The sequence below is a fragment of the Canis lupus genome, chromosome 19 (genome assembly GCF_003254725.2).
Source record: "Canis lupus dingo isolate Sandy chromosome 19, ASM325472v2, whole genome shotgun sequence".
Classification (NCBI taxonomy): domain Eukaryota; kingdom Metazoa; phylum Chordata; class Mammalia; order Carnivora; family Canidae; genus Canis; species Canis lupus.
In genome coordinates this window covers 19,236,313-19,262,541 of record NC_064261.1, presented here as the reverse complement: position 1 = coordinate 19,262,541, position 26,229 = coordinate 19,236,313, and the positions used below count along the sequence as shown (strand labels likewise).

General features: G+C 37.1%; 1 protein-coding gene, 1 long non-coding RNA gene and 1 other non-coding gene across 6 annotated transcripts in view; 2 read left to right on the top strand and 1 right to left on the bottom strand.

Annotated features, from left to right (window-relative positions):
- Positions 1–5,986, top strand: part of LOC112642729 (uncharacterized) — a 48,698-nt gene extending 42,712 nt beyond the window's left edge. Inside the window, exons 4-5 of one of the 2 annotated variants that reach the window (XR_007403887.1) lie at positions 199–354; positions 5,595–5,986. This is a non-coding gene — a long non-coding RNA (uncharacterized LOC112642729). Of the gene's footprint in view, positions 1–198; positions 2,232–5,594 lie in introns of those variants that run through there. The other variant, XR_007403886.1, reaches the window with a different exon arrangement.
- LOC112642814 (U6 spliceosomal RNA) lies at positions 3,994–4,099 on the top strand. The gene has a single exon (XR_003125472.1). It is a non-coding gene; the product is annotated as a U6 spliceosomal RNA (small nuclear RNA).
- A 60-nt stretch (positions 5,987–6,046) lies between the features above and the next one.
- TNIP3 (TNFAIP3 interacting protein 3) overlaps positions 6,047–26,229 on the bottom strand; it is a 103,079-nt gene continuing 82,896 nt past the window's right edge. For all 3 annotated transcript variants that reach the window (XM_025420493.2, XM_049097284.1, XM_049097285.1), the window contains 6 exons: positions 25,428–25,547; positions 22,420–22,545; positions 18,433–18,483; positions 17,388–17,486; positions 14,473–14,533; positions 6,047–6,658 (listed from right to left, as the gene is read on the bottom strand). In XM_025420493.2, the coding sequence (XP_025276278.1) occupies positions 6,627–6,658; positions 14,473–14,533; positions 17,388–17,486; positions 18,433–18,483; positions 22,420–22,545; positions 25,428–25,547 (489 nt within the window). In that variant the 3' untranslated portion in view covers positions 6,047–6,626. The remainder of the gene's footprint in view (positions 6,659–14,472; positions 14,534–17,387; positions 17,487–18,432; positions 18,484–22,419; positions 22,546–25,427; positions 25,548–26,229) is intronic.

The window sequence follows — 26,229 nt, the reverse complement described above, 5'->3', positions numbered from 1 at the left end:
TATCCCTCTATTGTTCCTTTTTGACCAATTGTTTTTTTTAGCTTGGAAACTTTTATGAGAACTATTTCTTAATTCATAATTATTACCTTATTTTTGTAGCACAATTTTTTTCAGAATGTGCCCAGATATTTTATTTTGTTTCATTCTTTCTGCATCAGGATAAGCCTTTTTGATTTGCGTGCTTTGATCCATTTTCAGTCAGGTTCACCTTGAACACCATTGTTACTCCACGTTGGATTTTCCCGGGACTTACATCTAAATTGATCTTCCCTTGTCACCTTCTATTTGGCATATCACACCCATTCACTGGGCTGGCTTCCTCCCATCATCTGCACCTGTGTCCACCCCGTCAGGGTATGTACCTCTTTTTTTTGTGTACCTCCTTTTTGTTCTTCTACCCTGTCCCATCCTACTGAAGCTAATTTTAATGATATGTGATGTGTGATATCAATGTTACCTGAGAGAAATCTCTTTAACCATCATAATAAGCAGGACACTGATACATATTAACACAAAAGTCCAATATTATTCTGTTTTTGGTCTAACCTCTTAATAAGCATAATATGTCTAAATTCCGTCAAGATTGGGAATTTATGTCTCTGTCTTGCAGAAGTTAATCTTGAATGCAATATGATTTTTGTATTAATTCTATTTATGTTCTCCTTATCAACATAACATCTGAACGTGTTGGGAACTATTCACAATGTAAGTTTTACAATTTGCAATTTCACATGAAGAGATATGAGAAGTGTCCTACAGCAAAAGCTGAGTTGAACAGAACACATCTTACACTCATGGGGACAGGGAATGCTTTGCTATACAATCCTTATTTCCCACCTACCAAGCACACTTTGGGAAATGTTACCCTAGAGAAAGCTCTTTAACCATTACGATAAGCAGAAAGAAGCTAACATATACTGACCACCACCTGGTGCCAAACACTACATATTTGATATAGTTGGTTTTTACAAAAATCTTCTGATAGTGTTTTCTTATTATCCTTTTTCAGTTATGGAAGTTGAGATTCACTAATTTAGGCACACTTGTTCACGTTCACAGCTGGTACAACTAGGAGCAGAATTTGTATCTGACTCCAAATCCCATGCTCTTTCTACAAAATTTTGCTATACCCATTCATTACATTCTTTTTTATTAAAGTGGATTTCTTGAAGGATTTGGGATAAAAGCTCTTAAACTATCTTGACTACTTCTATTGGAAAAAACCAACAACAATAAACCAAAAAACCACAAAAACCCATTTTTACCTGATTATCTTTTCATTTTACTGGGAAGCAACTTAGCACATGCTGTCTCCTCAGTTCACAGAGGAGGTGAAGGAGATAGATGTTAAATTATTTGGTGATGAAGCAAGAAAGTCCAAAGGAAAGTTAAAGATTTGCAAAATAGTGTTAATGATAATTTTCTTTAGGAAAACATTAATTTATGTCAGAACATTGGCTCTCCACCTATATTTTTATTTATTTTTATTTTTTTAATCCACCTGTATTTTTAAAAATCCATTTTAACTTTGAAAATTTTCTTAATAATTAATCTATATTCTGGGATTAGCCTTTAATGTTTTATGGGGAAAATGGATTTTTGTCATATTGCTAGAACCTTATTGAACTAAGAATAATATAAAAAGAAAGGCTAGTTTTCCTTTTGGAGAAAATGATTCTAGATTTTGCTAATTATTGAAATAATACATTTTCATAAAAAAACTTACAAACTTTTGCTAGAGTACTTGACTATTGTAATATTTTGTTCATTACAAATTGCCAAATTCTGACTGTCTTCTGTGTTTTACATAAAAATATGATACTTCTAAAGACATAGAAAGGCCAAAAAATATGTTGAAAATTAAAAGGAGTTTCACTCTCCCGGCTTCAGTGCATCCTCCCTACAGCTGTTAGAATACTTTTCTTTAGACAATAGAAAGAATAGAAAGTGCCTCTGTTTCTTTTATGTGACCCATCATTGCACACACAATACATTTTTATAAAATCAAAGCAAATTTCTAGTAAATGACATTGACAAATAATAATATCCAAAACAGATATTTGATCAAGATGAGAAAATACATGTAGAATTGATCAGTTATCTAAAAACGTGCTGACTCAATTTTGAAGCCATTCAGGATACCAAGGTGCTCTTCCAAAAATTAAAAAAAAAAAATAAATGTAATGGGCGTTTGGAAACCAAGACACAAATCTCTCTCAAACTCATTTTTCTTCTACTTCAGCATAACCAGATCTGCCTACAAATGTGTCTCTGAGTAGAGGTGGGGAGGAGGTGTCATTTAAAAAAAAAAAAAAGATTTATTTATTTATTTTAGGGGAGGAAGGTAGAAGGAGAGGGAGAGAGAGTCTCAAACAGACTTCATGCTCAGCACCAAGCCCCATGCAGGGCTTGATTTTTACAACCCAGAGACCATGACTCCAGCTGAAACTAAAAGTCAAAAGCCCAATTGACCACATCACTCAGGCACCGTAAGGGGGGTCTCATTCTTCTTGCCAGCTGTGTGTGCAAGTGTGTGTGTGTGTGTGTGTGTGTGTGTGTGTGTGTGTGTGGTTGACTGATGTGGGTCATCAAACTTCGGCTGCAAGTAGGAGAGAGGTTCCCTCACAGATGTGCAAATTGAAATTGCTACTCCATCTAAGCACACTCCTGCCAGTCAAGAGCAGACTCAGGAAAATCAGTTAATAAGATGGATTCTCTCAGCAAATTAATTCTCAGTAATAAGTTAAGCACCTCAGGAGGCCCTAAGGGTGGGGTTTAATTTACCAAACAGTATTTCCTGAGCCTCATAAGGAAGAGCCTTGTGCTCTTCCTTCTGATATTGTAATGAAATAAAATCAAAGGAGAGTAGAGAGAAGTCATTTTACAGTATATATTTATACTTACACTTAAAATAATTTGTGCAATACACAAATTAGTGAAATTCACACATTCCCACAAACATTAAAAGTCTCATATCACTCAGCAATTACTGGCAAATTAATGGGTTCTAGATCTCAGCACCATTGCTTTCTGTAGGAGGCTTAGAATGGAGTTTGTCAGTATTCTTGGCAATATATTATACACACAGGGATTTGAAGTAAATTTTAAAAATAGCTTTATTATGCGGAATTTTCCATTTGAATAAATCTACCAGTCACCAGGAGAAAATGGAGGCCAGTGTGTAGGTAAGATGGTAGAGGCAGAGCGTGTTGTTTTGTGTTTGTGGTGTGTATGTGTAGCGTGTGTGGTGTGCATGTGTATGTGGAGTATGTGATACATGTGCATGTGTGGGGTATGTATGTGTGGTGTGTCTGTATGTGATGAGTATGTGTGTGTATATATGTGGTGTGTGTAGTGTGTCTGTATTTTGTATATGTGTGTGTGTGCATGTGGCATATATGTGTATGTGATGTGTGTTTATGGTGTGGGTGGTTTGTATGTAAGTGTGGTGTGAATGTAGAGTGAGTGTGTGTGTGTCTGAATTGTGTGTGCTGATAGAAGTGTCCTTTTCTATAGAATCACAAAAGCTGGGAGTATAATTTTTCCCCCAGAACACCTTTCTTCCTTGGACCAAAACACTAATGGGAGTGATGAGGTAGGTATGTAAGAAGGAAAGGAGGGAAGAGAAATTATTTCTAGAATTACTAAAAGTGGGGATTATAGCAAATATTTTCTTTTCATTTGAGCTGTATAATTGGAGCTTAGGCAATTCTGAGCCAGCAAAGAATGGATTGTAGCATAGCTGCAACAGCAATGCAACAAGATTCTGTATCTCCTTTGATTCTAATACGTCGGGGTCCCTGGGAAGATGGAAAGAAAAATGGCAAAAATGAAAAAGGGGCAAAGGGAAGAATAAAAGGTGCTAAATCACTCTGCCCTCCCCTCCAAATATGGACTCAACCAAAAATAGTGCATAGAGACAGAGGCAGTGTGTGATATTTTATGCTGCCTAGACATTTTTGAAAATAAGTGGGTATTCATTTAATGATTTTTGTGCTCACTTAGGCAGCACATATACTAAATTAGAATGATACAGAGAAGATTAAAGTGGCCCCTGAGAAGGGATAACACACAAATTGGTGAAGTGCTCCATATTAAAATAAAATAAAATAATAAAATAAAATAAAATATAAAATAAAATAAAATAAAATAAAATAAAATAAAATAAAATAAAATAAAATAAATTGTTACATTGAATTATTGAGTAGGGAGGTCATATGTCTTTCAGATTTGATTTCACCAGTGACCGAGCTACATTAAAAGTATTGATACATGAGAGCAACCATTCAGACCCATACTTATACCACGTAATGCACTTTAACGTTAAGTGATAGACCTCAGTAAAGAAACTAAAGAAAATCACCTGGAAGTATGTTCATGCTTAATAATATTAGCAATTTAGCCTGGAATATCTTTTTGTTGATAAGTAAAATAGAGAAAAAAAATATACGCTAGTAGCAATAGAAGTTGGCCTAACTCCAAGATTTAACCAGTTCTTGACTTCACGTCACAACCAAGACAAGGTGAATACACCTTTTTCTTCATGTGATGCCTTCAAGATAAAATTCTCCATGATCATCAAAAATTTAAAATGTGCCCGGGTTTACATTTCCTAGATAAAAGAGACTGTGTGATATGACTTCCTCTCCTTTCAAAGGGATACAGCTATTCCTCACATAATTTCCACAAATTGTGTGTGATAATGAAGCAAGTGCCACAGCTGAGGATCACCCTTACAATGCGCTGAGACAGAAGTCCCCAAACAAATGATTTGGGGAAAGGGACACAGGAGGGACTGGCTGGCTCTTGGGCCAGAGCTGTAGAAATCTGTCTTCTTGTAGAAATTCTGTCTTTTGTTGCACTCTGATCAAGGGGTCCTCTTCCCACATTTGCAGTCACCCACTGGGAATTCAAATTAAATTAGGTCTCACTTAAATTGGAGTTTTTCCCATTACATTAGCATTTGCATAATCTTGCCAATGTTTGCCAACTTGCTAATTAATAATAGGATGACTTCAGTAATAGTAATAAGATGGTTAAATCATGTTTTATTGCTGTTGGATTGACCTAGAATGAGTCCATCAAAGGGTACTTCTTGTATGTATGTTGTTTTTATTCCAGTAGGCACATCTCAGTTGGCAAACTGAATCCACCACTAAAAGTTGTTATTGCAATGGCTTTTCCACTAATCTGAAGAAATGGAAATTAAAAAAAAAGTTTTGATGAAACTGACTTGTAAATCCCATTGTTTTTCTGATTCACTTACGCTGAAGTATTGCTCAAGAATGATTTGTCTCTTTAATAAGTAGCAGCAAAAACAAAGCTCTAGAGAATTAATGTAACGGAAGGATAATTCTTTCTCAGGAATTATCTTTCGAGTAGCCAGACTGAGGCTGAAAGTATTTAACTTTCTAAGGCTGGTTCACCTTCCTGTTACACAAAGCTGCAAGTATACTCAGAAGTTGAAAAAGGAAAAGAGTCTGAGCTGGAATTAAGTAGTATAACTTCTAGAGGCTGGAGCTAGATAGTTTCAGCAGTATGTTGGATTGCTTTGCTTGACTGTAGGTTCAGCAGATGCTCCTGGTTTTCTTTAGGTGCTTGCAGGATTACAGATAGCTGTGGATCTCACACTCCTGCTATACATCTCCTCACAAAGAGGATCTCCAGTTGGTCCTAGCAGAAACCATATTAAATGGATGAACATAATACTTTTAAATCTGCTTAGTCTTTAGACGTCTGTCATGTCACTGTATAATTTAATTGCAATACAATTTGGATATTGAAATGAATGAAAAATTTCATTTTTCACTTCCATAAGTTTGAGGAGTCAGATGTGTTATTCATCAATAATTACTCAAATCCAGAGGAAGTAAAAGCAGATTTCACCACAAATCCATGTGTCTCCAAACTACTACTGTAAGCACATATGAATGCAGCAAAGCCATCATCATCAGACTATGGTTTTATCTTTCATAATCTATTCCACCTAAAAATGAAGGAGGCTCACAGTTTCTCACCACGTTAGAGGAATGATCTGCTCAGAGCATAGTTTTGAGGTGAACACTTTATTCAGACTGAACCATTCATTTAGTTTAAGGAAGTATATATACCTCCTCAGCCCTATCCATAGGTTCACCAAGGCCAACAATCATGAACACAGTATCTAGTCAAACTGGCTAAAGAACCAAGCCCTACAAAAACAATGGGAGCCATGTTACACATTTACAACTGCTGAAACTTTTCCCCCAGGGAATAAATATTTCAATCAACATAGAACATCACTGCACCAAAAGTGAAGTTGCTGAAATCACGAAATAGTCTCTGTAAATCCAACAGCAATGTGCTGAAGAAAGTTTCAAAGAATGGTACATACTTCATCTGCCAAATCTCATTTCGAGGAAACTGGAAGTTGTGTTTGGTTTGTAATACTGGCTTCTCAGACTTGATCAGGATCCTAGCTGTCACAAGTCTTTTCCTTTATCCATGCCAAATAACGGTCACTGTGCACAAATAACGGAGCTGATGATGTGCAGTTGTGCAGACACAAGCCACCAGCAAAAAGAAAAAAAGAGAGCCCTCAGCCAAGCTCTCCCTTTGCCCGTATGCTCCTCCACTTGTGTGTACTTCTACTGTTTGACTTCCTTTTCTGAAGAGAAACCTATGAAAAAGAGCAGGAAAATGTTTCAGATTAAAAATTAAAAATTCATTTCTCTTCTTCTGGCTCAGGGCTAACATAAATTTTGAGGCTAGTAAAAAAAAAAAGAAATATTTTATTCATAAGCTCCCACAAGTTTACACTGAGAAATAAAGAGGCGGGAAATGGAGGGTTATTATTTTAAGCGTTGACATATGCTTACCACTTTGTGAAATCAGCTGTGGCCTATTTCTACTCATGCCTGAAGAGGAATATTCTGTGCTACTTCTTATCTTTGTTGGCATTTTGGTGGCTGAGGCATTTGCTTATGAAGGTAAGTCATATATGTTACTATTAGGCTTAGTACTTAGTCCACAGAAAGATAACTACGACATAAACTACTTGAAGTACAGTGAAGGGTACATTATTGCCAAAGCAATAGAAAAGATCACAGTGCTTAAGATGTGTTAATGTGCCATGAAAACCAATATGAAAACGTCATACACTTCAATGAGAGTGGGATAGAATGCCACAAATGAGCACTATTGGGAAGACAAAATTGGATATCTACTCATGATGACAGATAAAATAAATAAATTTCAAGAATAAGTTATTTTCCTATTCATGATAGCAATTTAGAATATGTAAAATGTTTCATACCTGCTGCGCTGTATTTGGTATTTTAGATACACAAACATTTAAAGTAACTGACAGTTTCCCTTCCTGGCTTAAAAAAATACTCTTCTAAGAATGGTGGCCATTAAGATAAAAAGGTATCTAATATGGTGAGAGCATAAATTTGGATCCAGAAGCATAATCCACAGGTCTAAAGTCTAAAGTTTAGATTTAATCCATTTATGATATCTATCCATATGTATCTTAACACATCAAGAAAAGTTAATTCCTCTGTAGCTCTTAAAGCACTCTTGTGGGGATCCCTGGGTGGCTTGGCGGTTTAGCGCCTGCCTTTGGCCGGGGGCACGATCCTGGAGTCCCGGGATCGAGTCCCGTGTCAGGCTCCCAGCATGGAGCCTGCTTCTCCCTCTGCCTGTGTCTCTGCCTCTCTCTCTTTATATCTATCGTGAATAAATAAATAAAATCTTTTTTAAAAAAAGCACTCTTGTGAAATAGGTAGAGAGGTAAAGGTCATTATCCCCATGTTTTAGACAGAGAGAGGTTGTGACCCACGAGGTAATCCATGGCAGAATGGAAATGTGAACAAAAGCAAAAACAGGATTTCAGTTCCTTGAAGGAAAGGCAGAGTGTCCCCCTGTGTAGTGAACATGGGAAGAGATTTCTGTCATCAGACTTGGCTGCACGGTTCTAATGGCAGGGCAAGAGAAACACCACTAGGGAGTTATGGGTTCTTGTGGTGCTAGACACAGTCCGATTTGCCTAATTGGTTGGTAAAGAATTCCACTCACTAATCATGTGCCTTATTATTTATTAATGGTGTGTGTAAAAAAAAGCACTCTATGCTTTTATGTTCACAAAAGTGCAGGTTAAGTACCATATGACTAAAGTGATCTGAGCAGGACCCAGAGATCTTGGTGTCAGAGGCCATCAGGGACTGTCTGAATCTGAAGTCCCCTCTTAGGGTACAGCAGAAGGGTTCAAGGGGGATGGTGCTCTCTACATGCCCACTCACCTCAGAATGTGGATGCTTATGCATCAATAGTAAGGAAATGTAGGTAAATAAACATTTTTCCCAGTTGGGATGAAATATGTAATAGAAACCTCATTTCCCCACAGATTTTTATCTTCCATTTAAGAGAAATACTGTGATTTTATCCACCTAGTGGAAATGTGAATAGTCTGGCCTTATTGCGTGCGTTTTTCTCATCTAGGCTCTATCTATCTATAGAACCACAATCTACATAGAATGTTAATCAGGATGTTTAGTCTTTGCTTATCAATAGATGTCTGCTTAGGAATATATCTGCTACCTATATTTTCATATGTTCTTATACATATAAATATACATTTACATTTTATTTAATATTCCCTTAGCAAAATCTCTTAGTTTACCAATAAACCAATCTTTTTAGCATTATAAGGTGAGGATGCATTTCTCCTGCAGTTCTTCTCTAAAAATCTAGAAATAGGCATAAAACTATCTCTCTTTTGACTAATATTTTTATTAACTGATGGTAAGATAATTAAGTAATGTATTTTATAAAAGAAAAAATATAAAAAAAATATTCTTAATCTTTTATCCATCTGTATTGAAAATCACACAAGTATAGTCTCTAAGTTTCATCTGTTTCTTACATCTCTTAAGTAGCTTCTGCTATTTACACTGGCTCCTGTATCTCCTCATACTACCAGGTGCTGAAAAAAATCCAACTAGTCCTGCCATTTTACCAATGTAAAATTATTTGTAATGTTCAGTTATAAAGACAGTTATTGGGACGCCTGGGTGGCTCAGCGGTTGAGCATCTGCCTTTGGCTCAGGATGTGATCCCAGGGTTTGGGATTCAGTCCCACATCAGGCTGCTTGTGGGGATCCTGCTTCTCCCTCTTCCTGTGTCTCTGCCTCTCTCTCTGTGTTTCTCATGAATAAATAACTAAAATCTTAAAAAAAAATAAAGATAGTTATAAACAGACACAAACTTAGAAGCAAAGATTCTGGCTTTCAGGATAGGGCCATTAGAATTTACTTAAATAAAATACATGTAAATGATGACACTATTATATTTTAAAGTATAGCATGGGTTGTATATTGCTTAGTGGTTACAGTGTGGGCTTTGGAGGTAGACTGCCTGGCTTGTTTATGTTCTAGCCAATAACCAGCTACATGGACTTGGACAGGTGACATTATCTTCTGTTCCTAAGTTTCCATAATTTTAAAACTGGAGCATCAGTAGTACTCATCTCATAGAGTTGCTATAAGGTTTTGATGACATTATATATAAATATATACGGCACCTAAAATAGTTTCTGGCATGTGATTAGTGTTATGGGTTGAATTGTGTCCCCTCCCCTCAAAAGATATGTGTAGATCTTAACGCCTGGTACCTGTTAATGTGACCTCATTTGGAAATAGGACTTTGCACACATAATCAGGTTAACATGAGATTATACTAGATTAGCCTAATCCAATGCGACTGGAGTCCCTATAAGAAGATGAAACTTTGGACACAGACGCAGACACGAGGGAAGACGGCCATGTGAAGAGTGAGGCAGAGATTGGAGCTGTGCTACCACAAGCCAAAGAACATCTGGGGCTACTAGATGCAAAAAGAGGCAAGGAAGGAGCCTTCCCTAGAGGCTCTGGAGGGAGTATGACCCTGCCAACACCTGGATTTCAGACTTCTAGCCTCCACAGTGTGAGAGGATAAATTTCTGCTGTTTTCAAGCCCCCTCATTTTTGATACTTGGTTATGGTAGCCCTAGGAAATGAATTCAGTCAGTATTCAGTTAATTAGTTATTACTAGACACTAGTAAAGGCCAATTATAATAGTTGGGCTTTGATCTTCTATATTGTAAAGAAATAATTATGTTTGCTCACAACATACTCTCACATGCCTACATTTCATGTCTTTCCAAATATGTAAGACTTGAGCTCTAGCTCATTAGATGAAGTTCAATTCTGCACCATATGAAAAATCTGGAAGGTAGAGAGGTGACTGGCGTGCCATGTAGTTAGAAAACATAGCCTTTTGACATTTCACAAAGGAAGAAATAAAACAACATGCTTTCAACGTTATACTAATTCTACTATGCCATAATTGTTCTAGAAACATGGAAGTCATTTTGCATCCCATTCTGATAACAGATTAAATGAGATTAAAATGTTCTTCATAAAATCACCATGTTTCTAAACAGAAACTGTAGCCCCTTAACATCTGTAGGCTTCAATATATAAAAATACCATTACTTAGTGCTGTGCAAAGAGAAAGCCAAGTAAGTCTTAAATGTCTTGAAAACCTTTCTTTAAATCTTCAGTGTTTGAAAGAGGAGTTAATTTCCATTGTGTCTGCAAAGCATTCTAAAATAACCAGAGATAGTAACTGAGAGCAAAGCTGAAAATTAGTTGACCCAAAGATCGTTCAGTAGTACTCAGTAATTATTGACTTTAATCTTTGGCCAGCAAGCTTTCATTAGGTCCCCACTCTAAGAGGACCCTGCTCTGACCCTCCTATAGCCACCTTCCCCTCCAGTAAGAGTCTGCCTTCTTCTAGAACAAGCTCTTGGTACTCACATGCAGACCCCAAAAGTCTTGCCCAAGTCACCCTGTTTCTGCTTCTAGGCCTCATGTGGTCGTATTTCTCAGGCCTGAAATCAAGGGGTGCTGTTTGTAGCATAATGAGGGGTATATGGATGAAGTTGTGATGTGCCAACTGGGCTACACTCAAATTCACACTTAAGATCCCGCCCAGTCGAAAGATGAGAAGAGAAGGGGGTGGGCCATGGCTCAGGTCTTCCTGTGCCACTGTGTCTTGGAACAGAACTGGTTGGAATGTGAGCATTTTAAAATTTTACTTTGCCCTTCTAGGTATATTTATCAACAGGGGGATAGTCTGTAATAACTTCTATGCTTGCTTCATGACATTTAAATATTTAGCCTCAAGTATGCGGCTCTCCACATATTCTTGCCTCAGGCTCTAGGAATATTAAAGGAGGATCTAGTGGTATTATAGCAATTTAATCACTCATTACCCACTGTACCTTTTAAAACTCACAAGGTTACTGCTCTACAAACACTTCATGTATAGTTGTCAGCGCCATTATCTCAGGTTAGATTACCATAAAAGGAAAAATTATAAGGATAGATACTAGGATCAAAATATAATGTGCTATATATATTGGGATCAGAAAAGTAAAATTTGTCGGGAGTCATAGGAAATTAGTAAAAAATGAGAGCTAGGACAATGTATAAACACACATACAAATTAATATTCATTTTAATATCCATATTTCTGAAAGGGTCATTTCATTTAAATACAAGTAAAATACTTCAGGACTTATTATATGAATAAAGCTTATAAGAGTTTTAAAAAAACTTCCTGTTTATAATTTATCAGAAGCAGAGCCTAATTTTTCCACTAATTTTTTCTTCCATTGTTTGAGTTTGGGTTTTTAAAGCCCAAAACACAGGGTATGTTGGCTAGCAGTATATTCCTGAATAGTGAAAGGTAAATATATTAGCCAAATAATACGACAATGAGTAGTATCATAACATAAATGTCTGTATAATAAAAATATTTATAAATTCATATTTAATAATATCACAAAGTTACTTTTATGGATTCTGAGCAATTTTGTTGGATGTACAAATCAAAAGGAGCTTTTCAATTAAATGAGATAGAAGAAGAATCCACCGAAATTAAATAATGGCATATGAGAGATTCTTTTGACAGGGGTGATTTCAGAGCTTTTGTCAATTTTTATGAACTGGTTGGAACCTTGAAATAGCATCAGCTTTGGAAGCTAGAAGAGGAGAAATAGTAATCAAAAACAAGTAGATTACTGAGTAAGGAATTTCCTTCTACAGTGGTCCCCTAGCCATGATCAGCCCTCTTCCCTGCTTCAGACAAGCCGCAGTCAGCTGCAGAGCTGTGTTGGTAGGAAGAAGGAAAGGGTTCAAATGGCAACATATCCCATCAGTTTCTACCAGGGATGCCCAAGAATGAATTCATCCATAACATATTTATTACAAGCTTAATCTTATGTAGTACTTCATCCTTTACCTGTGATATTCAAAATACCAAATAAGTAGCCCAAATAATACATGTTATGATTTCATAGGAAGAAAAGATTATTGAGGATTAGAATCTAGTCATATAATTATCCAAGTTAAATCCCCCATTCTCATTATATATCTGTCATTGTAGAAAATTCTAATATAGTGAGAGGGGTAGGTTTTCGAGGGCTCTATAGGATGTGATTCAAAGCATAGGTTTTGAAGACCTGGACCTCTGGAATCTAACCCCAGGATCAAATTTTACCAACTGTGTGATTTAGGCATGTTACTTAAATTCTCAAGCCTCATTTTCCTCAACTGTAAAATGGTATAATATAATAAAATCTATTTTATAGCATTGTTGTGAGGATTAAAACAATATCTTAAAATACTCAGGTTGCTACATAATAGAGGTTTATTTTTATTGCAATTTTACATCTGTAGACTGTTACACAGCATGTTTACACACCACAAACTTCATTGTGTTTCTTCCCAAGTAGACAAAAATCAGTGGGTCATATACACTGACTATAATATTCTATTTCTGCATATTTTATTTCGTTTATGAAGGTTATCACAATTCATTTCTACTTTATATAATTATTAGCTTCTATTACACTGGTCCAAGAAGAACCTCATAGTGATGCATAAACATCTTTATGATATCACTAAATTCTCTACTGCATAATTATATTTTTTAGTGATTAAGCTCCAACTCAGGGAGAAAATATCTTTAATATTCATTCCAGACCAACGTAATATGAAGTGGAAAATTATTACGGGGTGGCAGCTCAGCTATTATATAACAATGGATTTCAAAAACACAGGCATTTTGCAACAATTATTATGGTTAATAGTATGCCTTTCTAATAAAAGCTCTCTATTATGGCTGGAACCCGAGAACTTCATTAAAACCAATGGTTATATTCATAGTAGAAAGAAAAGAAAAAAAGAATCTTACAGTTTTCTGATAAATGCCTAGACATTCTTTAATAGAGTTCTCACTTTTTATCTTTCTTCTCTATAATGTTTCTGTAAGCTAGGCCTTTGCCACTCCTAGTGCTGCTGTGTATAGCTGTCCAGGTTGTGTATTGCACAACCCTACGAGGCTCCATTTACACAGACTACCATGAAGAATTCCTTGGACTTGTGAAGTACATAACTTGCAAAACTACATGTGTTACCCCTGGTTTTCTATTTCCTCTCCATAATGGGCTCCTTGTAGTAAAATCTAGAATTCTATGATCTCAGATCTGAACTAAATGAGATCAAGTTTCAAGAATGGCCTGAAATTGGAATATGGCTCATCTTCAGCTTTTCTAGATAGATTAAAATCTCTGGAAATTAACAACATACAGTCACAGGTGTGTGTCATATAAGATTTTTAAAGATGGAGCAGACATGGCTGACTTTTGATCATATGAGATGAGAATAGAGGTGGGATTGTGGTTATAGTCCATTCCTGGATGGCCTCATGAGACCACAGAAACAAAGCAGTAGAAAGTATAGCAGATTCTGGAAAGAAGAGAAGAATGGTAAACCAAAGAAAAATAAGATAAAAGAGTACTTAGTTGTGAGTACTTTATCAGTGAATTTCTAGGTTTTTTTTTTTTTTTTTTCCAGCATACTTAGAGGCGGGTGTTGTGGGCTACCTTGGCCTAAACTTGGAGTCTGACATTTAGTCATTAGGGAATACAGTTCTGAGTCTTTGGTTTCCTCTGTCTGTCTGCCAGTGACATTTAAAACATCTGTCTAGCAAACTCAACCTGGAATAGTGGATGTGCATCTGCCCTTTGTAGTGGAATCCCAGAGCTTTGTTGTTGTTGTTACAGTATAGCTCTACTTGAAGTTTTCATTTCTAGCCCCAGATGGAATACTGACTCTGAGACTGGAATAGGAGCAGAAGCCAGAGCTGAGATCCCCGCAATTCTGCATTGAAAATTTTCTTTTTTTTTCTTTTTTTTTTTTCATTTTCTTTTTTCTTAAGGAGTTCAAGTTAACCCCAGGTGCATCAAATTAGAGTTGTGTATGCAACACAACTTTATTGAAGGCCCTCCCCAAGTACAAATGAATGTATGTTGAGTAAACATCCCAAAAAGACCCCATTAAAATGTAAACATGAAAGAATGCTCGATACAGCTGTGGTCTTACCATTCGCCTTGTGCTGCACATCTGGCGGAAACTGGTCAGGAGCATACCACTGATAGTCTGGCTGTGTGGAACAATAAAACATTATTATAGCAATATGGACTTCAAACAAAACATAGTGGCATATTAAAAATATAATTATACTATGTGGCTTTTATTACGCAGGCAACACAAAAGTCGTTTCTATCCAAACCTGTTGCCAATCACGTTCATGTCTCTTACCTCCTTCATCACTCTCCCCATCTCCCAACACTCCCCCACCATCCACTCTGTGTTGGCCAGAATTTCTCCTACTTTGGGGTTGTGGCATTCTTTTTTAAGCAGATGTGTTTTGGATATCTGCAGAAGTATAAACACTTCTGTAAAGCTTACTATAGCTCATAAATAAAACAAAGCAGATTACCATCAATAAATACTATGTTTAAAGTCCTCACACAGGAGGCAACAGAAAGACCAAGAGAACAATGACAAGTTTAGTGTTTTCTGGTATGAGGAAGAAATCTAAGCCATTAGGTGCAGACATGGCAGGAATGGCAAAGTAGGGCAGATCTTTTTCCCTTCCTACTGTTCCTCCACAGAAAGTACTCTCTAGATTGTTCAGATGGTTTAGACTAGAGAGGCAGTGAGGGGTAAGGGCAGACTTGGATTTTTCTTGTGGGATTTTCTTCTAGGCTTCACCAGTTAAGAACACCTAGATATTGAACATCAGGGAACATGTAAGATAAACTGCTGTGAATAAATCATGAGCTACAGGCCCACATTTCAAGATACAGTTCCAAGACGAGTACCTCTGTATTTAACCACTTGGAACAGAGCAATCTCAGCTTCACCTGCCCATGAGGATGGTCTGTCTTCCTGCTCCCAATGCTCAGTCCTACCTCCTACTTCCCCCCAACACACAGAGAATACAGACCTTTTGTTCTATTAATCAATTACCTACTGAAAATAACTCAGGGAAAATGTCTCTACCAATGAGCCAACAGGGAGCATTTACAGGGCTGCCAGACCACTGAAAGTAGCCTTAAAGTTCAATTATCTGACAAGACACTAAGAAATGCTGCAGTTAGTACAGTGTGACCCCACTTTACCCCCACTCAGACACCTAGGCTCTTGGCTCCTTTTGGTCCATGAAAAAGCTAAAAGAGGAAATGAGATCACCTCTGTTTTTTATCTCCTCGTTTATTTTTAGATGTCTCAAATAACACGTAGGATAAGTGACGTGAGCCTCAGTTTTAGATTCCAGGAGAGTTGCCAAAAGAAGGCAAATATACTGTAATTTTACAAACACCACTGCTTGTGCTTTAATTCAGGCTTAGAAATAAGCATAAAACATGAAATATTCTTTAAAAATGAACTCCGAGAGTTAAATTCTACTGTTATACCAAGATTCTTTTTAACTGAATACTGCTTAAAAATGTAGGACATTGTACATGGCTTGGAACCTTTTCAAATACAGACCTTTATTTGGTGATAATTTTACATGGTCTGGATCACTTTACTTCTTATAATTGACCAGGAAAGTTTGATGAGCTTTTATAGTAGGTAAATTTCTGCCTTCTTTCCATAAATGAGAATTTGAAGAAAATAGTCATTTTTACTTCTAGATAAACTTGCATGACTCATTGGTTTTATAGTTAACCTTTCACAAAATATCTCTCCATTTCCCCAACCTGTAGGAGCTAACTCCAAAGTAAACTTCTATCTCTTTATGTTCCCCACAATATTAATTTAGTTCTACATTCTGAAAAAGAAATTTAAGGAATGATAGCTGTATTTGGGGATTCCCAGAAACGTTTCTGATAAAGACTGAAAAGTAAGCAAACAGGTAAAGAAAAAAGGAAATGGGGCGGGTGAGCAGACACAAGTGACAATGGGCAACAACACAAAAAGAACCAAATTCTCAGCAGTGTGCTGTGTCACACCAGGGTCAAATAAGCGATGCTCATTAAATTCTGACATCCCTCTGCCACCCAGAGAGTCATTACCTCCTCCCTTGGGAAAAGAGCTTTGAGTCACACTCAAATACAAAAGTATGGCAACCAAGAGAATCATGATCTCCATAGTGCTCTGCTAGGAAAAATCCCAGTTAAAATCTCAAGATTCTTTGCATAATTAAAAACACAGTTAATAAAAATTGAGGGGTAGGAGAGTTGTCTGAGCATTTCCAAAATGCAGAAAAACACAATATTTTATTTTCGTATAAGGCTTCTATGTAGCCAAAACACAAAGTAGAGACCAGTATGCTAGACAGTGGGGGAGGGTGGATGAAATAGTGCGATGGAGAAAGGAAGGAAGGTTGCTTTGGTGCTGACTTATTCAGGTTGACTGTCCAAATCAATTCCACTCACAAATAATTGCTCCACTGTTCATTTCATTTTGCCTGGCTAGACAGAGCCACAGAGAGCAACTTAAGTGGGTCACTTTTTCTTGGATCCTTTAAGAATATCCTTTTAATTGGAAGATGTCAAACACTATATTGCACAGATGTAGCAATATCCATAGTAGTTCAATATAAGTTTACAACCGAAAAAGGCGTCTCTCAGACTTGCTATATTCGTTTTGCTTTTCCCTACACACAAAAATGCCCTTTTGGAAGGGTCAGGTACGCCTCTAAAATGGCCCATATAAAATGTTGTATGTTCGTGCAAGGAATTACAGCTTCATTTGATACTGTTCAGTTAATTTATTTGTATCCATGTGTGTCCTGTGAGTGCCTGTCCCAAAAAAAGATAATTATAGTGTACATTGACCACTGCAACTCTGTAAATTTGAGGCTGAGATAGAAAGAGGCTCCTTCTGTGGACAATAGTATGTGCCCAAATTATAGAGACAGCATTTCTACCAAAATGGAAAAAAAAATACTAGCACTTATTAGATAATATAAGGACTTCTATATCGCAATGCAAGCTCTTACTTACTGGGTGCTTCTGTGGATCCTGGTCAGTCCCCGGGCCTGCTGGTGCACATGGATCCCGCAGGTGGAAATTCAAGCTGCAGCTACAGATTGGGAAATACACCTGAGGAGTATAATGTTGTCAGTTCACTGGAAGTGGGTGAAACTGGAGAATCACCTGATACTTGCTTTATACAACCACAGACAGGTTTGGCTTCATTCTCCAGGTTCAGTCTAACTCTCACGTAATCCCAACTCAACATAGTGGGCTTGTGGGTGTAGACTCGATACTGGCAGAGATGAGGCTAACTGGGCATATTTCACTTAAGGTGAAACTCTAATTAGCTCTTCGTGTTGAAGACATTAGAAACACTTACAAGGTATAAGGTTCACTTTATGTTTCTGAGTTCTCTTCACAGAGGGTCCCTCCCTTAAGAAGAACCAGCCACTAAGCCATAAGACAAGTTTTCTTAAATTGTAGTCAGAGACTCCCACAGCATAACTTATGTCCAGAGAGAGCATTAAGAATACAAAGAAATTAATACTCATTTCTGAAGGCTACTAGAGAACCAATGGGATGGAACACTGCTGTGCCCAAGAAGATACTGTATTTTCTCAAAAGAGGCAAATCTTTGATGCAATTTTCCACTGTAAATTGTGTAAGCAACTGCAAGAAATACCAAGAAAATCTATTTCCCAGTTGTTCGTGGGTCTATGAAGAAATCTCCACTTGCGTGAGCACACACTAAGGCTTGCGCTACTGGTAACATGTTCTGGGAAACATGTGTTTTTCGTGTTAGGGCAGAGAAGTGTTGGTGGTACCTAAGCATTACCTATCCACTGGCATTTTAGTCCACGATGCAAAGTGCCGGTTTGTCCTGAGCCATCTGTAGCAGAGCTTTAAATACACCTTTAATTGGATCCATGGGGAATTGCTGTGCTTGGGAACAAAGGTGGAACAAGGGTGGAACTAAAAATTGCCCTTTCAACTATGACAAGAAGTTTGATGAATTTAGGTCAGGAACAACATACCTGTTTTTTTGTTTTGTTTTGTTTTGTTTTTAACATACCTGTTTTAATTGCTTTTCGAGTTTTTCTTTCTCCATCTGACAAGCTTTTATCTATGGACAAAACAAAGGCATTTGTTTATCGAAAGAGTTCACATGATTCGTTCCAAAGTTACACTCAACCTAGCTGTCAGTGGCCTGCTCAGAAACCGCAGGGGTGAAGCATTGATGGCAGTCGTGCCAGTGAAAACAGTCACGTTTTAGATTTTCCAGACTTGCATTCGTTCTATCTTAAAATGCCCAAGTGCAGTTTGGAAAGTGGAATAGTTTTAAACTGTTATTCCAATTTGTTGAAAGGACTGTAATTCTCAGTTTTAGGTTGATATACTGAGACATAGATATAAATATAGAGACATAGGAGTAGATGGAGATACAGAAACAGCTTTCACTGCTTAATGAATATAATTGCAATTGGCCAGCTGTACATTCGAAGGCTGCCATCGTAAATGTTAGAAGCTGTGCATGTATTTCCACGCCAGACACTGACCTAAGTGCTTTACATATAACTCGGCGATTCCTCCCAATGCCTCTGTGATACTGAATGTCATTATCCCTATTTTACAGATGAGGACATGGAGACATGAGATACTGTGTAACATGTTCAAAGTCACACTGCTGTACTTTATAGCTTCTCCCTATTGAAGACCCAACCTCATCTAGCAGAGTCACCCACCCTGGATTCCTTCCACCTCTGACACAACTAGAGAAAGCTGTTTTCTCTTGACTCATGAGTCATGCTACTCTCATTCCTATACACCCTGGTGCACATCCCTGTAAGGCATATATCCCTATTGAATGCTACTGTTCCACGTGCCACCTATCAGAAGGATCCTCTCCTTCCTCTGCCCTCCCATCTGGCCCTATACATTTTCCATGTGACTTTTTATAGTCCAATGTGTACTGTGTACTGTCAGTTTGCATTATCTGCAGTAGTTATATTCTGTGAAGTCAGCATGAACACTGAAGTGGAGAACAGTACCACTGCTCCTCGGGAAATGCAGGGTTAGGTTCCCATGAACCTCTGGTCATACCATTTTCATTAACTGATCAATATAAAATCTTGTTTTATGTGTGTTTCTGTTAAAGGCATCTTATTTAATACTGTTGGTCCATTAACAGTGAATTCTTGGCCTATCACACTATGGTAGTCCTTGAATGAATCTTATCTCATGGGCCTTTTCTCTGTAAGGCTCAGGATGGTCTCCCTGTGCTAAGGAACATGAAGGAGCACCTCAACACTATGGGGGCCATTTTAAACACTGAAATAACCAATAAAAAACAAAAATGAGAAAACGTGGCACTAAGTAAACCACAAAAAGGACATCTGTCGCAGTCTGAAAGCCAGAACAAGGAGGCAAGGCCTCATTACACCTCAACTAGGAACAAGTGTGTCAGGTGACTCAAGTCTTTTTCTGCTCTGTAAATGTTCACAGATAGCCTTAGGTGGCACCAGTATTGATTCTGGGGTGACAAATACATTTCAGTGAGTAGGCAAATTCATAGATATAGAATCCACAAACGGGATCCCTGGGTGGCGCAGCGGTTTGGCGCCTGCCTTTGGCCCAGGGCGCGATCCTGGAGACCCGGGATCGAATCCCACGTCGGGCTTCCGGTGCATGGAGCCTGCTTCTCCCTCTGCCTATGTCTCTGCCTCTCTCTCTTTCTCTCTCTGTGACTATCATAAATAAATAAAAATCAAAAAAAAAAAAAGAATCCACAAACTATAAGGATACAGTATGTATGTCCCCCTCATTATGTTGTGAGTTTTTAATAGCAAGGATCATTTTTTTTTTTTTAGTTCTTTACAGTATATAACAAATGACTTGCAGAAAGAAAGCATCAAAATTAAATTATGGAACTATGTGTGGCATGTTAATTATACAACTAAATGACTCTTATTTAAAACTCTCCTTCCAACAGACTAAAATCATTTGTGAAATACCTGTGAGCCATGACCTGAGCTAGATGTTTTTGTATAGGTTTTTTTTTTTTTCATTTCACACTGAGAACAACTTTGTGAAGTCATGAGGGGGAAACCACCACCCATATTTCACAGGTGAGTATACTGAGAGATTTGGTAACTCGTTTTTAGAGACAGAGGTTTTAGAATGATAAGAAATATTTTAGAGACCACCTGGTTCAACTTTGCCATTTTACAAAGGAATAAAAGGAAGCACAGAAAAGTAGAACTTGCTCAGTGTTATTCCTTATTGTCAAAGCAGGCACAAACACGATGATTTTACCCCTACTCCTACTCCTAAGTATCTCTAAGTATCTTGCTCTTTACCACACTTCTATTTTACCAGTCATTGTCTTAAAACATCCTTAGCAATAGAATCAATAAACTCTGATATGTAAGCAGAATGACTTGACCTAAGTATTCCTTTTTTTGGACCACAGATAATATGCCATTCAAATAACATCATGCCAATTCTATTACATTATGGCATTAAATCTGCTGTTAATATATTTAACATAAATTGTTAAGCCATTTACTACATCTCTTTGTGAATTCTGTCATCCTTTGACCAGGGTGAATGAAGCTTCTGAAAAATAAATGCTTGGACTATCATTATATAAAGAAAAATGTTTGATAGTTTTAAGATATCACCAAGATTATCCCTTAGTTCATTTATTAAATTATACTCTCTGCAGACAATGCATTATTTTGTTAGTATCAATCAAAATTCGTTTACAGATGACAGAGAAATGAAAATTACTTGTGGATTATAGTCTCTAGAATATTTAGATGGTCATGTGTTCCTGGATGCACTAGAACATCTACAATGGCAAAGACATTGCCCATCTTAGACACAAATTTATCATCAATCTGAACTGAATATAGTAGAATTAAAAAATGTCTGGAAGTAAAATAATTTGTGCAGTGACCACTTAGAAAAGATTAAGGGAGCTTTGCATGTAAGACATACAAATGGAGAGTGATTTCCTCACCGAGAGTAGTCAGAGTAGTAAGTTGCATGAATTATTTTTAGAAAAGCATTTTGTTATGCTTTTGCAACTATTTTATTTCTTTTAATTTCTTAGAAAATAGTTCTGCCGAATAATTTTTGCACGTAAAATTAGGAATTTCAAGCAAATCCTTGAAAAACATGTCAGAAAAGAAATTAAATTTAATTCACAGTATATTGTGTATTAGGAAGAAGAGGATTACAAATAGTTAAACATTTCTTTTGAGACCAAGAATCTTGCAGCTCCAGAGCTGTCACAGCATGTCCTGCAACAATTTCCTATTTACTGAAAAGCATTGGATGATTTTGTAAGTCAAAAATTCTGTGGTTCATTTTCTTTTCTTAGGCCAAAGTTGTGTTAGCTACATTCTCCTCATTAACATCAATATTTGCCCATCATGCAACTTCCTGAGCCTACTTTTAATATATCCTATTACATCTAATTGTAATATGCTTACATTTAATGTATTCTATTCCAATAAACTGGCTAATGTTATGTGGCTTCCTTGAGAGAGCTCCAGTTACATTTAATTGGGGAGCCCACTGAACAAATTCTTGGTTTCACTGTGTTTTATATATATAAATGGCATTTAGAAATATGTATGTTTTTGGAAGACGGGAACATTCCAATATAGCCCAACATAGCCCTCAAAGAAAATGACAAGAGTTTAGAAACAACTTCACTGTGCTGGAGTGTTTTGGATTTGAATTTTGAGTATTAGGTAGTTCAACTCCCATTCTACCAAGATAAATATTATGAGAAAAAGATCAAAAGAATTAGATTTTATAAAAGACTTTGGAATCCAATTTCTTAGGTAACTCCTTAATAGACTTAAGTTAAAAGAAATCTCCAGTCATTTTCATCTCTTTACAAGATTGTTTAAGAATGATTTCATCCCAGGTGCTTACCTCTCAAAGAAAACCAATGTCAATTAAAAGGAGCCAAAGCCTTGATTTTTTAATGAAAAAAAATAAAAAAATACACATATGCTGGAAAAGATTATTTTGTTTTGACTTATACCTGAGAATTCAGCCTGTTTAACTGGGATTGAGAAGTTTGATTAATTTGCTGTAACTCCTCTTTCTCTTGATTAAGTCTTTCTCGGTCTGATCGCTCCTTTTTGAAGTCTTCTTCATATATTTGCACCTAGGAAATATTGACTTGCTGTTACTGTTAGCATCCTTTTCTCTAAGCCATTTAAATGATTTCAGAAGAGGTGCTACCTGGGGTTGTTCAATCTGAATAATTTCTATCCTCTTTCCATGAATATTTCTTCATGGTGAGACTCTATCCTAAAGGATATGGTCATAATTCTATCTCTTGCTTTGTTTAGAATGACAGTTCTCAACTTTGCCTCCTTGAGTATGTGTCAGGAATTTAGAAGTAAAGTAACAACATGGATAGTTTGAGAAAAAAGTGCCCTCACCCATTATTCTGCTGCATATTTCTTTATTGTGATGAGCACCCCTTCCCCCCTTGCCTACTGTTAAGTACCACTATTTTGAAGCAAGTCATCCATCCCCAACACAAGGCTTTGATGTAGGAATAGTGCTTAAAGTTCTAAAAGACAGTTTACTGACAATAGCTGTTAAGTGAAGCCACTAAATATTGGCCTGCCAGTTTCCAAATATAAATAATAAGTTGAATACAAAATAGAAATGAAAGGTTCATGTTTGTGGGAGAGCAAAATATTACTGTTGAAAGGTATTCAGAATTTGCCCCAGTAATTTTGGGGATACATCACTTAAAAAAAAAGTAACAATATATTAGTGGAACACCTCTCAAGAAATATTCCAAATATTCCAAAAAGCAATCAAACCAAAAGAAAAACGGATTTAATCATCATTGTTTTTAACTGGCATAGTGTTGACTGATAGCTTGGGGACTAGTGTGTGGAACTATGAAAATAAATGAAGCTTAGGGAATGGGATACAGGAATTCCTTTCCAACAATGAGTTAAATTACAACTTACATGGGAACCTAGTAGCTAGAATTTTGTCTATTAATACTAAGATACTTAGCACTTTCACCACCAATAATGCAACACGTTTTAACTAGAGGCTTATTGAAGTCAGTAATAATACAGCAAAATGTAATAGGCAAGAGAGGATAAAATTAAACATGTTATACAGACCTAGATGCAGATGTACATTTTTAATTTTTAAGGTTTTACTCACCAGAAGCATCGAAAGGGAACTACACCCAGCTAAGCTTACATTTTGTTTTGGTTTTGGTTTTGGTTAAGATCTGAGGCTCAATTCCAGACATAGTCAAACTAATGCTCTGTAAACAATTACCAGAGGCATTTGAAATGAGAGAAGCTCATCTGATCAGAACTGAACACTTTATCAAACACAACACTGATAGCAATGTCATCACTTCAGTCAGGTGGCCAAGATTCTAGCTCAGTTTCTTTGTGAATTTAAATCCTATAGTGTATGTATCACGTAACACTGGGTGGTGATATAGTGATTGTGGGTGTCAAATTAAAAATGTGCACACTTAAAATATGTATGCAAAAGTTAGCAAAAGAGCCACACAAAAACTAAGGAGATGGATTCTGGACTTCTTGGGAATAATGAAAAAAAGGATACCTGTCATTGTCTGCATCCAATATGAGCTAAGCCATTGCTGTAAACTCTATGCATGTGTAAGAGTGACTCTCTTGCATGTGGGATGCATTATATGAAAGCATCAAAGATGATTCAAGTGTCTAAACATAAGAAGTAGTTTTGTTTTGTTTTGTTTTGTTTTGTTTTGTTTTGTTTTGTTTTGTTTCAGAGGAATCCTGTCTAGTGGCAATGATACTTTAGGGGTTGAGAATTTGGCAGAGCTTTAACACTCTGAATACTACCCTTATTCTCTTCATAGGCTTATTTTTGAACTATGTATTTTATCCCGAATGTAATGAGGCAGATTATTCAAATGGGGTTGATCGAAGAGAACATGCAACTTTAGCATCAAATGCTCTGAATTTTCTACACTTACAGATAGGTTACCTCCCATGAAGTGATAACAATAAACAACAACAGCAATAATACAATTGCTTAATTCTTTGGTGTATTGCATCAAAAATCCTTGTAGTTGGCCTTGCTCAAGAGCAAAACAGCCAACAAATCAGTTCCAGGGACATACTTCCCAGCCCTTTGTTCTATAACATCCTCTCCCCCACCGCTAATGTATTACTGACAATGTGTGCTTCAGAGATAGAATTCCTATACTTATCCTATATTTATTGACATCGCCATGAACTGTTCCAGCCCTTTACCTTCATTAGTTTATTTAACCTCTTACAGGAAAAGAGATGTGATATGCATGGGTGGCCCCTCAGCTAAGCCAGCTCCAGCTGGCTGAACTAAATTTAGACCCAAATAGTTTAGGCAGTGCTATGTGCCTATAACTCTATGTTGCTGATACATGCAGCTTACTCCTTTACTCTTCTGTCCACTTGGTGACATGGAGTTGAGGTTGGATGAGGGGGCAGGGGAGCAAGGTGTGGTAGATCAATAAATTGCTAGGTAGTACCATCCATATGTGGCTGTAGATGAAAAGATCTGGCTCTTCAGTCATTGTGATCAATGCAGAATATTCCCTTTAAAAATGCCCTCATGGCCCAAAGGCCTGGAAGCCAGCTGCTACAGAATAACAGCCTAGTTGCTACCATTTTCTGAAAAGGTCCAGGGTTTGGGGTGGTAGTGTTTTCAAAATAAATTGTGTCTACGTGAAATTCTCTAGACCAGTGCTAATAAAATCTCAGCAAAAGGTTAATTAGTAAGCTGTTCCTTTAACTGGATGATCTTGGACAAGCCATGTAACCCATTTGAAACTCGATTCCCTCTGTTATAAAGTGGGAGTTGGGCTAGCTGTCTATAGTCTCTCACCAAGCTTTAAAATTAGATAATTCTACTGAAAATAAATGCAAAAACTTTGGACACATTTTGAATAGAAAGGTTTCCACATATGTTCAAAGGAGCATGAACAATAGGCCCTGTGTTCTCTACGTGATCATGCCACTTTCAACTTCTCACCTGCTGTTTGAGAACTTCCATTTCTGTTCGCATCTCCTCATGCCTGCACTCCATCTCATACTTTCCCAAATAGTCCTCAGGAAATGAAGAACTCTCGATTTTCAAGGCATCCTGAAGAGCCTGTGTTATAGGATAAGCACGTGGTTGAGCTAAGAGTTACCTATGAATTCTTCTATAATTGTTACAATGACTCAGATGCCCAGGGCAAGACAGAACTCCATTTTTGCTGCTACTTTTATGACTGAATAACTTCTTTCTCCTTTTTTAGCATACAATTTTTTTTTCATAATCTCTGTCTTTTCTCCGTGACGATCTTATGTTATTCAACTGTCATTGTTATTTAGAAGGGCTTTTGACGTTGATGTCTGGGATCCCCTCCACCAAGTCCACCATGAAAAGAAAACATATCTATAGCATTTCTCCAGATTCTCTGCTTCAATCAAACACATGCTTTATCAATAATGCTCAAACTTTAGAGAGCATCAGAATCACCTAGAGAGGTAGCAAACATGCCCATCCCTGGGCACTGTCCCTAGAGATCCCGAATCAGTAGATCTGGAGAGAGGGTCTGAGAATCTGCATTCCTCAAAAGCTGATGTGGCTGGTCCCAGATGACACTGTGATATTTTTGCCATCCAGCCCTGCCCTTGAAAGGAGAGAGGAAAACCCACAGAAATGTGAACCCATGCAGATCACTATTCCTTAGATCTATTGTACTGCTGCTCCTCTGCCCTGTCCTCAGTATATAATGCCCTGGCCTAGCCACAGTCATAGTAATTCTCTAATAAAACATTCACTAACT